At 44.0% G+C, this 16,051-nt stretch overlaps 1 protein-coding gene across 1 annotated transcript in view; it reads left to right on the top strand.

Annotated features, from left to right (window-relative positions):
* The window catches only part of STAT4 (signal transducer and activator of transcription 4), a 632,296-nt gene that overhangs the window by 254,111 nt on the left and 362,134 nt on the right, over positions 1–16,051 (top strand). The window contains exon 7 of the mRNA XM_069615680.1: positions 1,541–1,638. Within this exon, the coding sequence (XP_069471781.1) occupies positions 1,541–1,638 (98 nt within the window). The remainder of the gene's footprint in view (positions 1–1,540; positions 1,639–16,051) is intronic.

Here is a 16,051-nt window from a genome sequence, read left to right as displayed (position 1 = left end):
TGAATGTGAGTTTAAAAGTTCGCTTTCAGAGTAGGCCTAATTCTGCAGTGGAGACACATTTTTATTAGTGATGTTTTATGTTAAATGCAGTTTTATTAGTCAGGTTAGTTATTAATAAGGTTAGTTATTAATTTTCAAATGTGTCTCTTGCACCATAGGCATTTCAGGTGAAAAATAGTGTGCATTTTTGAATGTGCACGTGTGCTTTTAACTGTAAAAATAGATTTGCATCTTATATGTTAAAATCGTTTTTGACTGAATAGCCTGTCTTTACTTATATGTCCATGTTAATCTGGCAACACATATAGCAATGCACCACACCCATGTGATGGTGCTGCATCAAAAAAAAATTGCTACCTGTGCAGTAGTGCTGTACTCTGTGCTGTAACACGCCAAATATCCTTACAGGACAGTGGACTGTTCATCACTGACAACTGACGAGCACTGTAGATGTGTTAGGTAGGGAACACCCTTAGTACAGGGACAGTTAGGAGTTCAACTCTATTTTTTTTTAAAAATAAGCAGTGAGATGACTAGTCAGACTCTGTGTCCTTCTCCTGATCAGCCACAGTGCCCTCCTCACTACTCTAAACACCTGTGTGGGCATAGAAGGCAAAGTCTTAGGGCCTCATTACATGGTAGGCGGTAAGGGTTTACCGGTACCGGTATTTTACCGGTACCGGTAAACCCTTACCGCCTTACTACGAGGTCCCTTTGCGGGTTGGAGAATTTAACGCCTGCTTTTTGCAGGTGTTAAAAACCAACCCGCAAAGGGACCAGGGAGCTAATTACGGTACCGCAATTTGCGGTGCTGTAATTAGCACCTTCCCCATTCCCATTATGCCCTATGGGGCAAAAATGGGAATGGGGAAGGGCAATGGGGGAAGGGGGAATTACCGCCCCACCAACCTTGGAATAGAGCGGTAATTCCCCTTTCCACCAAGGCGGTGTCGGTATTTTACCGGCACCTTGGTCCACCGCCGTCCGTGTAATGAGGCCCTTAGAATGAGTCCATGGAATCACCACCACCATACCCAGCTCTCCTTAAAGGTATCTTCCATCAATGACATCACAATGCTTTAACTTCAGAATTGCAACATACATCTTGGAGGAAAGCATTCACAATCTCCACCCTAGAATTATAAAATAACAGCCCCCTTCCAGATCCCACTTTACTCAACCAGAGCCTCCTCTATCTCCACTGCTCGCCTCTCCCTCACCACTCATGCAAACAAGCTTGAATGGTTTTCCTCTGCTGACAGAGGCAGCTTAATATTATACAATGCACCTTTTTCATGCACAGCACTGTATCTTGTCTGTACGTGAAGTAGAATAAGGTGGGTAAAGATTAATAAACAGCGACGTCATACATAGTTTGGTGAGGAGAAGTGTGGCATGCTTTACACATTTTGTAATGTAAATCGTATTTATTACTGCAACTGTATTACTTTTAACTGAAAGCATTGTTGTTCAGTATGTACAAGAATACCTTTAACTTGAATATTAACTTAAAATATACAATTCTTGTTTCCCAACACAGAGAATGGGGACAACAACTTCCCTGTCATATCAAAAAGCATCAGCGACGAGGTTCTCCATTTGCAGGCAATGCTCAATGCCTTAGATAACAAGCGAAAGGTAACTGAAGGGTTCTGTTTAATCATTTGGGGTTGCCTCATTTGCTTGCAGCTACAAGTCCTGCTCCCCTAAACCCTGCCATGGTGCCAACAACATGCCTGCATCGGTTGCAGTAACATTTTGTTAAGTGACAAAATTGAATGTTCATCACTGTTGGACAAGAGGTGTGTGAATTTTACACATTTTCTGCCCAGGTTAAAAAATGAGAAGTCATTGAAGGATTATGCTACTTTACTTTGTTGCTCACATCCCTCTTTACTAACTGCAGGAAGGAGCAGGAAGATAGCATTGCTACAAACATGTACTGAATCTTGCATTTGAACGTTGTATACTGTTACGTGTATTTTTTAATATTCAGAACTATATCCCCAGAAAATAATATATGTAAAAGGTGAACTACACCCTATACAGACATATTAGTTTGCAATCAGTAGTGTGGAAGTATATCAGCCAAGCCATTATACCCTGGTAACCATAGTTTCACTCGGTTTTACTCTGTCCATTGTAAAGGCGAGAGTACAAATACTAGAGTTTCAAGGCCGCAGCTTGGTGTTTCCAGAGGGCCCCTTAAGCATACAGGGACCCAGACGTGCATGGGGCCGATGGACAAAGGCAAAGCTCTAGGCAGCCAAACCGCTGCTAGTGGCTGGACACAAGGGCAAAATAAGGTAGCAGCGTACCGGCACCCTTTACGGACCGCCAGACTCCAAGTATCCCTGCAGGGGCTGTTGCTCCAGACAGGTCTGACCTGCCGGGGTGCCGGCTGTTAGGGAGAATTCTCTCTTGAGGCTGAATTTCCTAACCTAGTGAGTCCCCCAGCAGCTTTGCTGGATTTCTGGAGTTTGTTTTTTTCTCCTGCCAAGAGTGAGACTCTTTTTCTCCCACTCTTGGACATGATTTATGGTGTTCCTTTGACTGTTAATGTGTTTTATGGGCTATGGGGTCCTTTACTCCATAGGGTCTCATGTATTTTTACTATCTGTGTCACACAGCACCCACCGTGCAGTAACACAGGGGTGTCATAGTGACACCCCACCATAGACTCCATACCCTGGGACTGACTACTGTCTCCCAGGCATGTAAAGTCACCATTGGCTTTACTAGTCCCAAATTATTAACAGAAACCAGTGCAAACCATCATATTGTGGACGTACTGGTCGGGGCAATTCGATTGCCCCGGGGTCTGTTAGTCGAGGGGGCACGTCTCCGCCCCCCCTGATCGAGTTTTGGCTGGTGGCAGTGGAAACTACTTTTTATATTCGACCGCGAATATATCCCTATGGGATTTTCCCATTGTTCGAGGCTACCAACTTTAATTATTTAATTCTCATAGCCTCGAACACACCGCCGGTTTATTTAATTAATATTAATTCGCCGGTTGGTATTTTTTGCCAGGACTCGAATCTAAAATGGCGTTTGTGTTCTCTTCTGTGACTCCAACCCAAGTCGAGCCCTTTGTTCCACTTTCTGGCGGGCTTCTCCACAGAAGCCTCCAAAAGTGGTGCCACTCTGTCTGGGTACCACAGCGGGTGTAGGAGGGGGTTTAGGCACCCTGGACTGAGTTACCTTGGTAACTCAAGTCGCACTCTTGTGTGATTGGCCCAAGTGGTGAGCCGGCCGGCTCACCACTTAGCATGTTTGATTGACAGCTAGGCTGAGTGAATGGGGGTATGCTGCATAAAAGCAGGGCTTTGGGGACTGGAACTTCAGAAGTCGCCACAGGACCTGAGAATCCGACAAGGGAGAAGCTGAGCCGACCTACCACGACGACACCACCGGTGGAGCCCTGCGAAACCGACTCACCACTTCCCGATGACAGAGAAGATCTCCCGGCTGGAGAGGCTTCTTCCCCTTCCTTCTGGTGGGCACAACCAGTTTACCTTCTTCTCTTCGCACCCCAGACCGGTTTGTGGTCGAACTGCCCGTGCCAAGCACCCCGGCAGCCGGATAGCCACTTACCACTGGACCGCGAATCAACAGACCGCTCCTTGTACCTGAGAAACTCTGTGGCTGGTTTCGTCCCTGGCAGTGCAACGGACTCCTGTCTTCCTCCCCGACGAGATCCTCTCCTCCCCCGGACGAAGCACTGACTTGCATCCGCTGCCAGGAACAACTGCCCCCGCTGGAGTGTTCTCATCACTTTTAGGTACCGTGTCCGCCAGGCCTCCCTTTCTAAAGATTGCTACAAGGTAATAATAACCCCTTAACCTTCTGGACTGGGCTGGCCGCCTTGACCCTCTAACTGGTCCCTTTCTTTGGTCCAACTCCTTTTTGAACCGTTACAAGACTTTTGTGCACTGCAACCGTGTGACCTTGGACACATTTCGTTTGGATCCTCTTAAAGCGGATCCGGCCTACTGACTCTGAATTCACGGTGTTACTTTGCCTTTCTCTCTTGTTGTGTTTGTGAAAAAGTGTTGGGTTCTGTTTCAATTTATTCTCTGCTTTTCTCTCCCTTTTTCTAAAACAAATTATTAAAGTGCCATATACGTTAAGCGCTCACCGATGTCTGAAAATAAGTGGGGCTTAACTTAAGACTTGTCTAATATTCTTTTAAGGGAGTGTATACCTTTTAGTGACCGTGTTTTTGAATTGCTTACTATTAGTGCCTGTGTGTTTTTCTAGATGTGGTTTTAAATAAATAATTAAATCTCTTTTACACCAAGTTCTGGTCAGTGTTTACTTGTTCTACTATGTTCTTTTGACCTACTGTGAATACTCTGTGTACTCCCTAACTCTTCTTGAGGGAAGTCTGACTGCTCAGCCACAGCTACCAAGTGAATCTGTGTGGTACAGACTGCTACCAAGTGGGTTTACTGCCAAACACCTGTAGTCCTAAATCTTTTGCAGTGGTCCCAGAGGGAACTGCACAGGTTTCTGCCTAACACCGGCTCCTGCAGACATGGTTTTCAATGAAGCACCAGCACCGTTAGCAACGGTGCCGGTGCGTCCTTGTCCCCCATTCCTGTGGAGTCCTATGGGACGCCACGGGAATGGGGACTTACACTTTCCGCTGCCTGACAAACGGGGCCGCTGGGACTTTGGATTGGCAGGATCATTTTAAAAGACTTGCTCATTGGTTTAAAGGATTCAGGGAGACAGAAAATAACAATCTGTGATTTTTGCCAGTTGCCATGCCAACCACATATCCTGCTTTCCAAACCCCGTTTTTCACTCTTTTCTGTTAGCAATGATTTGGCACATAGGTGGCTAGCGCCACCAAATGTGCCAAAACCAATGCCACCAAATGCGCCAAAAATCAAAAAGGACTTTTGCAGCACCATTTCCAACCCGCAGGCAGAAAAGAAGAAGAAGGGCTTAAGGCCTGCTTTATGTCTTCTAGTGATTATAACCTGGTCCCTGGGGAAAAGAAAGACAGTGACTGGCCGGAGAACCAGCTGATGGAGGCAGCCCATGGAGCGTGATGGTGAGGCTAAAAGGGAGCAGAGAGACCAGGGCTGTGTGAATTGTATGTGTCCGGTCAAAAGAGGGGAAAGCTGACAGAGACCAGGAGGAGGAAGGACGGTGCAGTAGAATGTGGAGGCGAATTACTGATAGCGTGTGCAAGGTGAATTAGTAGTTGCTGAGAGAAAGTGGTACTTGAGTGTGAGAGTGCAAGTAAGCGGAGTGAGTGAGGCTAAGGCAGCGTGTAGGGCAGTATAATTGAGAGTGGTTAGCAAGGGTGAGAGGAAGGAAGGAAGGAAGGAAGGAAGGAAGGAAGGAAGGAAGGAAGGAAGGAAGGAAGGAAGGAAGGAAGGAAGGAAGGAAGGAAGGAAGGAAGGAAGGAAGGAAGGAAGGAAGGAAGGAAGGAAGGAGACTGTGGGGGAAGGTGTGGTTGGAGGATAGCATCGAGTAGAGGGAATAAAAGGTGTAGTATAGGGAGGAGAGTGGTAGAGGGAGGAGAGAGTAGTAGAAAGTAGTGGGAGGAAAGTGTAGTGGGAGGTGAGAGTAGCAGAGATTAAGATCTGGTGGGTAGAGATCAGGAGTAGAGAGAGAGATTTGAAAGGAACAGCCTTGAGCTGTGCGCTCGACTTTTTACTTTAAATGTTTGATTTTCACATTTACTTTCCTTTTCATTTTACTGGATTGCATTCCATGCTACAGCGCTTGACTGGGCGTACTTCCCTGCAGCCACGCTACTAGTTAGCGCTCTAATTTTATAGATGCTTTCATTTTAATTCTTCTACTTTTTATTTTTGGCATTATTTCCTTGAAACGCCGTCTACCGGCTGAGGGTGCCTGGACTCTGTAGTGCTCCGAGGATCGTGACCGGTTTGCACAGTCTATGTTTACTTTCCTGACCTCACGCACCATCTGGGGTAGTCTGTCCTCACTGCCTGTGGGTAGGAGGACTGGATTGGCTCTGGTAATATCCGGTGGCTGAAATGGAACCCTTGCATAGACAGCGCAGCGGTCGTGCGCAGCAAGCTCGTGCTGATGTTGCGCCAAAGTTAAGCCCGCCCCGGTCACAAACGGACTCGAAGGGGAGGCTTTGTTATTTCGAACTTGCTTGCAGGATGCTCTCCTTGCCCTCTGCCCAACTGGCTTGAGCTTGCTCATGGGCATGTCTGAAGTGAAACTTTCTGAGGAGGTAGTAAAGTCTTTGGAAAGGTATCTTTGGCTGCCATATTAATTTATGCTAGATCTATGGTGGCGCATGCTCAGTTTTTACACGAGAAATTGGTGGAGATGTTGCCGGACTTGGTTTTTGTGACGGAGACCTAGCTTACAGAGTCATCCACCCCGATTTGTTTGCATGCCCTACCTGCTCAGTTTAATATTGTTCATTTGGATTAGCTCTCTGCTCATCCAGGTGGCAGGGTGGCGTTGATATTCAAGTCTTCTCTTCACATCCCGACGACTCCATTAATTCATGAGCTCGACATGGAAGCACGGTTAATTTGTCTAACAAATCTTTCTCTGGGCACTTTCATGTGGTTTATCGCCCACCAGGTCCTTACAGGTCTTTTCTTAATCCTTTTTTAGAGCTAGTTGCAGGCGTCCAGTTAAAGTATGGGAACATGATGGTGTTAGGAGATTTCAATATGAGATTTAATGCCCCTGGATCTGTCTGAATTTCATGAGGGTATGTCAGATATGGAATTTTTGCAATTTGTATGTGACGCTACCCATGTTCAGGGGGTATTCTGGACCTTATTTTTTCATAAGTGTCTAGTATTTCCTGCGTACAGGGGGAACAGGTGACGTGGTCCGACCACAGCCTTATCTCCTTCAACACCCTGGCCCCTAGAGTGCAGGCTGAGGGACGAGCGGCGACATCTTGGAGACGCAACTGGTCTACAGTTCACTCCAAGCTGCTCTCTGCTGAGATTGTGGCTCATTGTAGGGGACTGCGACTATTGATCTTTTTTCCCTTCCTTTGATTCTTGTTGATTCCGCTAACATTCTGGCCCAGCTTAAACTATTCCAGACTCGGAAACATCAGTTTGAGCCATGGTTCACGGATGTACTTAGGGCTTCTCACCTGCAAGTTAGACAGGCAGAGCCTAAGTGGCGTTGTGCGTATGGGTCTGCGGAAAAGGCCATCTACCGCGATTTGGCCAAAGCCTACCATCAGAATGTGGTGATAGCCAAGCAATCCTATTTCACTAATAAGCTCTTAACCAATTTAAGGCACTCTTAGTGGTAAACTCTTTCTCTTCTGCCACTCGTTTCTCACCTAGGGTGCTGGCTTCTCAGGTTCTCTTTGACTCTCTGTCAGATTTTTTCTACACTAAGATAGTGGACATCTGTAGTAATATCTCAGGCGGCCAGCAGCATTTAGCTGCAAGCCGGAACACTGAAGAGGTGCTCACTGGGAATACGGGATGGAATTATTTCCCTGAATTCTCAGCAATCAAAGTTTTGCGTGCAGTGGACCGCCTTAAGTCTGCAGCCCCGTCTGACCCCATCCCACTGACAACTCTTAAAACCATCAATCTGGCCATGATCCCTTGAGTTGTGGATGCTGTGTACTCCACCTGTCAACAGGGCTTGATCCCCGCCAAGCTGAAGTGGATGATTGTGTTCCTTGGTGTTTGACCCCTTTCAATTGAAGTTCCGACAGGGACGAGGTACTGAGAGTGTCCTGGTGTCTGTGGTCGATGATCTGACCATGGTGGTGAATCGGGCTGGTTTCAGGGCCCTGATTGTATTAGATCTGTCGGCTGCATTCGGCACAGTCGACCACGCCGTTCTGTTATCTCGCCTACAGGCAGCTGGCCGCTCTGGTCCCGTCCTGGCCTGGTTTGTTTTGTTTCTCACAGACAGGAGTCAGTTTCTCGCTTTGCCTCCCTTTCTATCTTCCTCACGCACTCTATTCTGTGGTGTTCCGCAGCGGTCGGCCTTGTTCCCTATGCTTTTTAATATTTATATTCAGCCGATGATTTGCCTCATCCGTTCTTACGGCTTCCACTGTTATTCCCACGCCAACGACACTCAGATCCTGGTCCGCGTTGATCGGGTGCAAGCTTCCGCAGCCCAGGAGCTGCAGGATTGCTTTTCGGTGGTGGGGAACTGGATGAGTGCAAACTGGCTTAAGCTGAATGTGGGACAAGACCGAAGTTCTGGTGGTGGGTCCCTGCTAAGTGGTCCGCTCCCTTTTGGCCCTCCATTCTGGGTAATCTCCTGGTCCTGGTGAAGGTGGTGAAGAATCTAGGGTTTCTGCTTTTGTCTGACCTATCTACGTCACCCCAAGTCAGTGCAGTCTGTAAGACTGGACATTTTCTCCTTAGTGTGCTGCGGAGTTCTCCCTTTTCTGTCTGAGCGACTGCGACCCTTGGTAGTTGCCTCATTGATTACGAGTTGAATTGACTATAGTAATGCTCTTTATTTGGCACAACCTCTTGGGTTGATACATCGCCTTCAACTGCTGCAGAACTTAGCTTCTAGGGTGGCAACCAATGCCCCCTTTGGCACCCATATAAGCCCTGTGCAGCAGGCTCTGCACTGGGTCCCGGTGGCCCAGAGGATTACATTGAAATCTTTGTGCCTGGTGCACTGTGCCTTCTGTAGACAGGGGCCGGAATACCTGCGGGATACATTTCCTCCTTATGTCCCAAGTCGGTCACTTCGTTCAGGCAATGCCAATTTAGTGGTAGTTCCGAAGGTTCGTCTGGCCTGAATAGGCGGTGAAGCCTTCTCATATGCTGCCTGCAAACTGTGGCATGGGCTGGTAAGGACCCTGAGAGGCACGGTGAACCACTTACAGTTAAGACGGGTGCTGAAAACTTTCTTGTTCTAGGGCAGTGCTAATTGGTCAGATCCTGACTTTTCTTCGCGCCAAGATGCCTTTGAGTGAAAGTGCGCAGTATAAATGTGGTTAACATAACATAACAGTGAGAGAGGAACATCAGAGAGACTGAAAACGCAGTGTAATTGAGAATAAGGAGAGACAGTGGGAGGAATAGCAGGGGGCTATTTGGAGGACAAAAAAGGAGATAGAGAGAGGCTCAGGGTGAAGACTACAAGAGCATGAGAGGAAGGGGCAAGTGGTGCATTGGTGATTGGGAGGTACAGTCGTAAAGATCACTGTTGTTTCTCTGGGACCCTTGAATAGGATTTACCTAGGCATTCCCAGAGGAAGTCAGATAGGCATTTGCCTTTAGGTCATCAGAACCAGCAATTTGGTTTCATTTGGCAGTTTGTAGATTAGTTTAAACTTGTTAGATCCTTCAGGTTTTCCTTTTGCTTTTTATTTTTTTAAATATTTTTTTTCATTTGTATTTAATCAAGAAAATAGATTTTTCCAAAATTGAGGGATACTGTCAATCAGTTAATCTCTATCTTGCACTTCTTAGAGTTCTGAAGTCCAATTCTAAGGTAGTTTGTGTCAATTTTATTGGGTCAAAAATGAGATGAGGTTAATCAGGTGATTCTTATGCCGATACCAGGCAGAGTCAGCATCAAGTCGCGATGGGTTGATTTAGCAGACATTTTATATGCTGCATAATTTTGAAGGTCGCGATTAACCATTTAGTTGAGTCGCCGCTGATCAGTCTAGACCAGCATGTTGTTTCGTCCATCAACACAAAGTCTGACAGGGTGTTTTTTTTTAGTCGCCGGTGATCAGTCTAGACCAGCATGTTGGTTTGTCCATCAACACAAAGTCTGACACAGTGTTTTTTAAGTAACACAATCTGATCGGTTGGTTCACTGGGCACTAGAGCAGCAGATGACGTACAGTTTCTTTTTCAGTTTTCGAGTTGCAGAAACAACATAAATTGGTTGTTGTTAGGCCTCTGATGGCCAAGATTTCGTTCATAGGAAGCAAGTTGAGTCTGGCTCGCAACAGGAGATCTCGTCCCTGTTTGTTAGGGAATTTTTTTAATGTAGCTCTTGAGCTCATCCAGTTTTTTGTGTTAGGTGGCAGGTGAGCAGTCAATTTGTTTTTGCCCGCTGCTTCAAATGTAGATAGCCAGTCTTGTTCCTTTAGTTTCGTTTGGATTTTGACAGGGTTGTTAATTAAGGTGTCTTTATCGCACCCAATCGAGTCCAGAGCGGCTGTGTTTGCTTTTCTAAAGTGATGTAATGTGGTAGGGCATGTAATGATACACAAGACACAGAAAGATTGGCTTAAGCTGAATGATCTTTATTACAAGTGTTTTTACAAGGGGTTGGATACATTCCTACAGGTCCTAGGTCAAAGCTACAGCAATAGAGGGTGTATTTGAACTAAAGCAGTGGGGAGGTGGTGGCAGCGCAAAGTAGGGGTTAGGCACATTCAGCATTTCTCTTCTAAGAGTGGGGAATGATGCCTTATTCTTGTGAGTCTCTGTTTCTTCTTGAGACACCTTATTCTACACCAAAACAAGATTAAAAAAGGATTTCCAGCTTAAAGTTCAAAAACTGATCTTAATCTGTGCCTAGCCCCTTGGCTACCCTAGTCTGTACAACAGAGAGTTACACTGAAATGATCAACAGAAAGGTTCACAAACTACACTTTAGAAAAAAGAACAATTTGATTTAACAAAAAAGGTTCTTGTCAGGCTCGGATCTTGGGGCAGGTCTTGCCCTTTTGGCTCCAGGGATGTTGATTCACCAAATTGCCAGGTGTAGCAGGACTGACATCACACACCTGATGACATCACAGGAAGTGATGTTACATGTCCTTTGACCCGGGTGGCATCAGTTCCTCTTTAACCCTGAAGACATCAATGGCTTGTGGGCAGGAGAAAAGGTAAATAAATGTGCAACTTTTTAAAATACAAAATAGCTACTAAAGCAGACTAGAATATTTGAGATACCAACCACATTTTAACAAGGGTGCTGCCTTCATATGCCATGGAAGAGGTTATTATATGATAGTGTTAGACCCAATAGAATCAGCATAGGCTGTGGCACTTCCATAGATATGCCACTTTAACATTGTATGGCCAGTTACTTCCATATTATTCCAATTATAGCTGCATATCACGCATTGTCATTGAATGATAAGTATAGATTTAACATTGCCAGCTGCTGCAATATTATTATTATTTTTTTTTATTTATTTTTTTATTTTTTTCATTTAGTTTATACAAACTTTTTGAAAAAGCAAAATTATACACACAATTATACACACAATTCCTCCCCTATCTATCTATAGGGTGCTTCAGAAATGGATCATTACGGTGCATTTTTCATAGCAGAGAATAGCGTTCCATGACTTATTGCTTCCCCCCCGACTTGGTTGATCTCACTTTTCATTACTCTGTTCGCTGCAAATGATTCATTACTCCATTACCAATCCTTTGTCTGGCTTTGCTTCACCTCTTCACCTCATCTCAACATTTTTGAAGCACCCATTACTTTTTAGATTCTTTCTCCAATTTAGTTCTCTTTTAGCAAACTTTCAAGTATTTCCACAAAATATGTCAACCCGAAAGTGTCTTTTTCACATGGGTTATGAAATTTTCGCCATAGATCCTCTCCACTTAAGGTGGCGTATTTTCGCACTATATGTCCTAAGTGTACAGATCTCTGATTTTTCAGGGCCTCACAGTACAGTGTTAAATGTTTAAGGGTTTCTTGGTGTTTATTACAGAAACGACACCTGAGTAATACTTTCAAGTTCCTCGTTCTTATTGCTCGGCTTACTCTGGTGTTTATTAAGTTCATACGAAATTTCATATAGTTTGCTCGGTGTCTTGCATTAGCTGATCTCATCAAGTATTGAGGCAGTTGTTTTCAATCTTTTGCCTCGATAGCTGCATCTTCCATAAGTTTGTGGCGATTGCGATCATCAACTGTCGAGCACCAATCCTGTTCCCATAGCTTTTTCTTCACATAATTCGGGTTGTTTCTCAGGGTATCTTGATCAGTTCCCAGTAGCTCTAATTGCTTTTTACACCCGACTGCCCATTTACATAGTAGAGTTTCTTTGTTGCCCTTCATAGCATTTTGTAAGATCTTGAATTGAGGCAAACATTCTACTGTGATGATTTTCCGATATATGGATAGCATGTTCCATAACACTCGGGCATGCATGGATATTAAATTAAGTTCATATCTCACACATGCACTCGAGATTCCTTTTTGTAAATGCAGGACTCTCCTCCAATATTGATTTTCTAGTTCTGGCCATAGAGTGGCAGACACTCCTAGGGCACTTTCTGCCCCATAGATCAGTGATGGAATCACTTTTTGGTTATAGTGGGCTATTACTGGTTGTAGCGAGAATTTCCCAAACTTTTTATTTATTACTACTCCTTGACTTGCTAGTTGTCTGCATTTTTGTTTAGCATTCTCTGTCCAGGGAGCATCATTTATGTTACTATTAATCCAAACACCTAGGTACTTTGTCTTTTTCACACATCTTAAGATGTCATTTCTCAGTCTCCACTTTGGGATGCTTTTTGTACTCCGTTTATTATTTCGTGTTAAATCTTGCCGGATTATTATTTCAGATTTTGCAGGATTGATTTTTAGTTTATTTTGTTCTACATATCTCTCTAGAGCCGCTAGTTTTCGAGTTAGTCCAATTGGTGTTAGGTCCAGTAATGCAATGTCATCTGCATATAGCATCCAACTTATTGCCTGCCCATTTATTTTTGGTGGGAAGGAGTTTACATCTGCGAGACTATCGCCAATATCGGATATAAATAAACCAAACAGCGTTGCTGCAAGCGGGCAGCCCTGTTTCACACCTTGGTTCATTTCGATTGGCTTGCTCAACGTTCCACTTGAATCAAGTCTGATTTTAATAACTGTGTCCGTGTGGAGTTCCTTTATAGGTTGTAGTAGATTATCTGGGCACTTCCATTTCTTCATCTTTTCCCAGAGCATCTCTCGGTCGATGGTATCAAAAGCGCTAGATAGATCGACAAATGCTACGTAGATCTTTCTGTTTTGTCGAATTGCTTCCATTTTCCGAAAGTTCAGAATTGTTAGATTCAGCCCGCAACCAACTCCTTTCACGAATCCAGTTTGTCGAAGGTCGTATCTTTTGGTGTCTTGGATCCAACGTAATAGTTGGTTTTGGAGCTGGGAGGCAAAGATTTTGCCGACCACATCAAGCAGAGCTATCGGCCGGTAGTTTTTGGGGTCAGTTCGATCGCCTTTTTTAAAAATTGGTACTACAATGGCACACCACCAGGAAGATGGTATTTGTTTCATCTGGAGAATGGTCCGGAATAATAAGTAGCAAATATCTGTCCATAGTTCTGGGTGTTGTTTTAGGTGTTGATTTGTTAGACCATCTGGTCCTGGTGCTCTGGATGTGCTTAATTTTAGAATGTTTCTGTAGATTTCCTCTTTTTTTATTTCAATTGACCACTCGTGCTCTGAGGATGGTAAAATTCTTATATTGGGTTGATTGTTATTGAATGTTTCTGCGTAGTGTCTGATCCATTGAACTTCTGAAATCATAGATTTCATAATGGCTCCCTGGGGTGTTGAGATGTTATTCAGCAAGGCCCAAAAATCTCTAGTCTTTCTTTTAGCAAGTACTTCCATCATAATTTCGGCATCTCTCTGTAACATGATGTGTTTATGGCTGATTAGCCAGTTCTTATAGGTTTGTTTCAGATGTCTTATCATGCTTTGGTTATTTGTATTGGACTTGTTTTTGAGCATTCTCAGTGCTTTTTTCAGATTTTTTTTCTTTTCGTTAACTTCTGCATCCCATGCATGGAGCTGTGTAAAATCCGGTCGTACCTTAGTGTGTTTTTTCTCCCGCTATATCTCTAATAGAGTTGTGTACTCAATTTGTTCCGTTTCTGTTGTATTGTCAAGTGATTTCCTTAGTGAGATGATATTGTTCTCACTCAATCTTTGCCTGTTACGGCCAGGACCTGCTTCAAGTGTCGGTACTTCATTGACAACTGGTCTTCTAGGTTCGTTTGATTTCAAATACAGCTTTACTAGGCAATGATCGCTAACCTTCATTTCGATGATTTTGAGAGACAAGACCTCGCTTCTTAGGATTCCGTCTACGAACATGTAGTCAATTGTCGAACTTTGCAAAAGTCTTCTCCAGGTTGGATGGGCGGGAATGTCCCCTGGCGTGTTGCCGTTCAGCAAGTGTAAGTTCCAAACTTTCATTTCTTGCATCCATCGCCTGGCTGCCTGTTCGCCATTGGTTATCTTTTCTTCAAGGGAGTCGTTTATGATAGACAGACAATTTATGTTTAGGTCGCCACATACTAAGATGTTTGTATCCTTTTCATTCCTTTTGATATTACAAATTAATTCTGAGATGGTTTCCATGAAGTTGTCTAATAATGTTGTTGCCAATATATATTAATCAGTATTAGTACATTATCTTTGTTCACGTATCTCTCCGGAAGTTTCACTTTGCACACTTGTATATATGGTGACACAATAGTATGAGATAAGATACGTATACCACTTTTTACTTTGGCGAGCGTTAACATTCCTGACATGGGTCGGCCTTTTTCCCCTTTAATTGCTCTGTTGAAGGCTATCTCAAAGCCGTCTGCTACTGGTGATTCCAGTAGCCAAGTCTCTTGTAAACAGAGCAAGTCTATGTCCATCAGTTCATTAGATGTATTTTCAAAGAGATGTGAATGTCCTTGTGTGTTCCATGAGGCGATGCATATATTGCCAGTCTCCTTGATCTTTGGGCATTAGCTGTGTTTTGTGTTGTTAATAGTTTTAGCAACCCATGACCAATCCATGTCTTCCCTTTGTGGATTGATTGTTTTCTTCATTTTGGAATACATCTGCTCAGTCGATACTTCAACTAACTCTGTTTCTGAAATATGTGTTTCATTAATGATGTGGCACTTTGAAGGGGCATTTTTGCTTTTTGAGTATAGTTCTTCAACACGTTGCACACTTTTATTCTCAGTTTCAGGATTATAGACTAGTACCAGTCCTTTGTTCATCGGTTGATCTGCCTTCTGTGAATTTTGAATTTCATGTATATCAAACCCCATAGAGTTCAGAATGGTTCCAGTGTTTAAAAGTGAATCACAGATGATTTTAGAGGCTATATGCAGGATCACACAGTCATTATTTTTCTCATCCTCGAATTCTACTATTAGGATGTCATCAGAGGCCACAGTCCTTAGTTGTGGAATATGATCTAATAGCTTCATCACATTATTCCTATTCAAGAGAAGGTCATCTTTTTCTCTCACTATACGTTCTAAACGCAACAGATATTTTCCCATTTTCTTAGATTTTCGAACTTGTAGGCTGTAATCAGGGCCATCAGCGTCGCTTGCTCGTGCATTATGCTGTACTTTCAGGTATGTCGGTTTTAGTGGAATCCAATGGCTCTTTTGTAGCGATGATGGAACTTTTGAAGACTGTTCCAAAGAAGGTTTGAGATTATGGGGAGATCGTACTTTAAGATCAACTTCCCTTAACAGAATAGGTTCAGTTAATCCTTTATCCATTAGCGCCATTTTAGCCTCCAAGATCTCAAGGTTTCGCTCATATTTCCACAAGTCCGAGTTACTCGAGCTATGCTTTATCTCAGATTGTGAGAGTTTCTTGGTGGCTAAGGTTAGCGCTCTTTTAGCCTCAATTGTCATACATTCAGAGGAGATTTCCACTACGGTGGGTAAGATTGTGCCAGAGTGTTTGGGAGAATCACTGTTAGTGTCTTTTTGTTGAAGTGCATGTGTCTCATGATCTGGGCAGCCAGGTTTGGAAGGAGGAGTGGTTCTACTAGCCGGCTGCTTTGCAAGAATCTTCGTTTTAGGGAATACTTGGTCTTTTTTCCCTATATTGAGGTCAATGTTGATTAAGGCGTCTGAGGGGGGCCGATCCTCAGACATGGCCGAATCAGGAATCTCAATCCAATCATCTTGCTCATATGTTGAGAGATCTAAAAGCTCTTCAGAAATGCTCACAATTCCAACAGGTTGGTCGTTTGGTGCGTCTTTTGAGTTTAGTAACTCAGCTGGTATGGAATTCTTCGCTGTACAAGGATTAGCCTTAGCGGCGGTTTCATCCGCTTGCT

This window comes from Ambystoma mexicanum, chromosome 9 (assembly GCF_040938575.1).
Source record: "Ambystoma mexicanum isolate Mex_15411 chromosome 9, UKY_AmexF1_1, whole genome shotgun sequence".
Taxonomy (NCBI): domain Eukaryota; kingdom Metazoa; phylum Chordata; class Amphibia; order Caudata; family Ambystomatidae; genus Ambystoma; species Ambystoma mexicanum.
The sequence above is the reverse complement of the archived record's forward strand: the minus strand, read 5'-3'. Positions and strand labels throughout refer to the sequence as shown.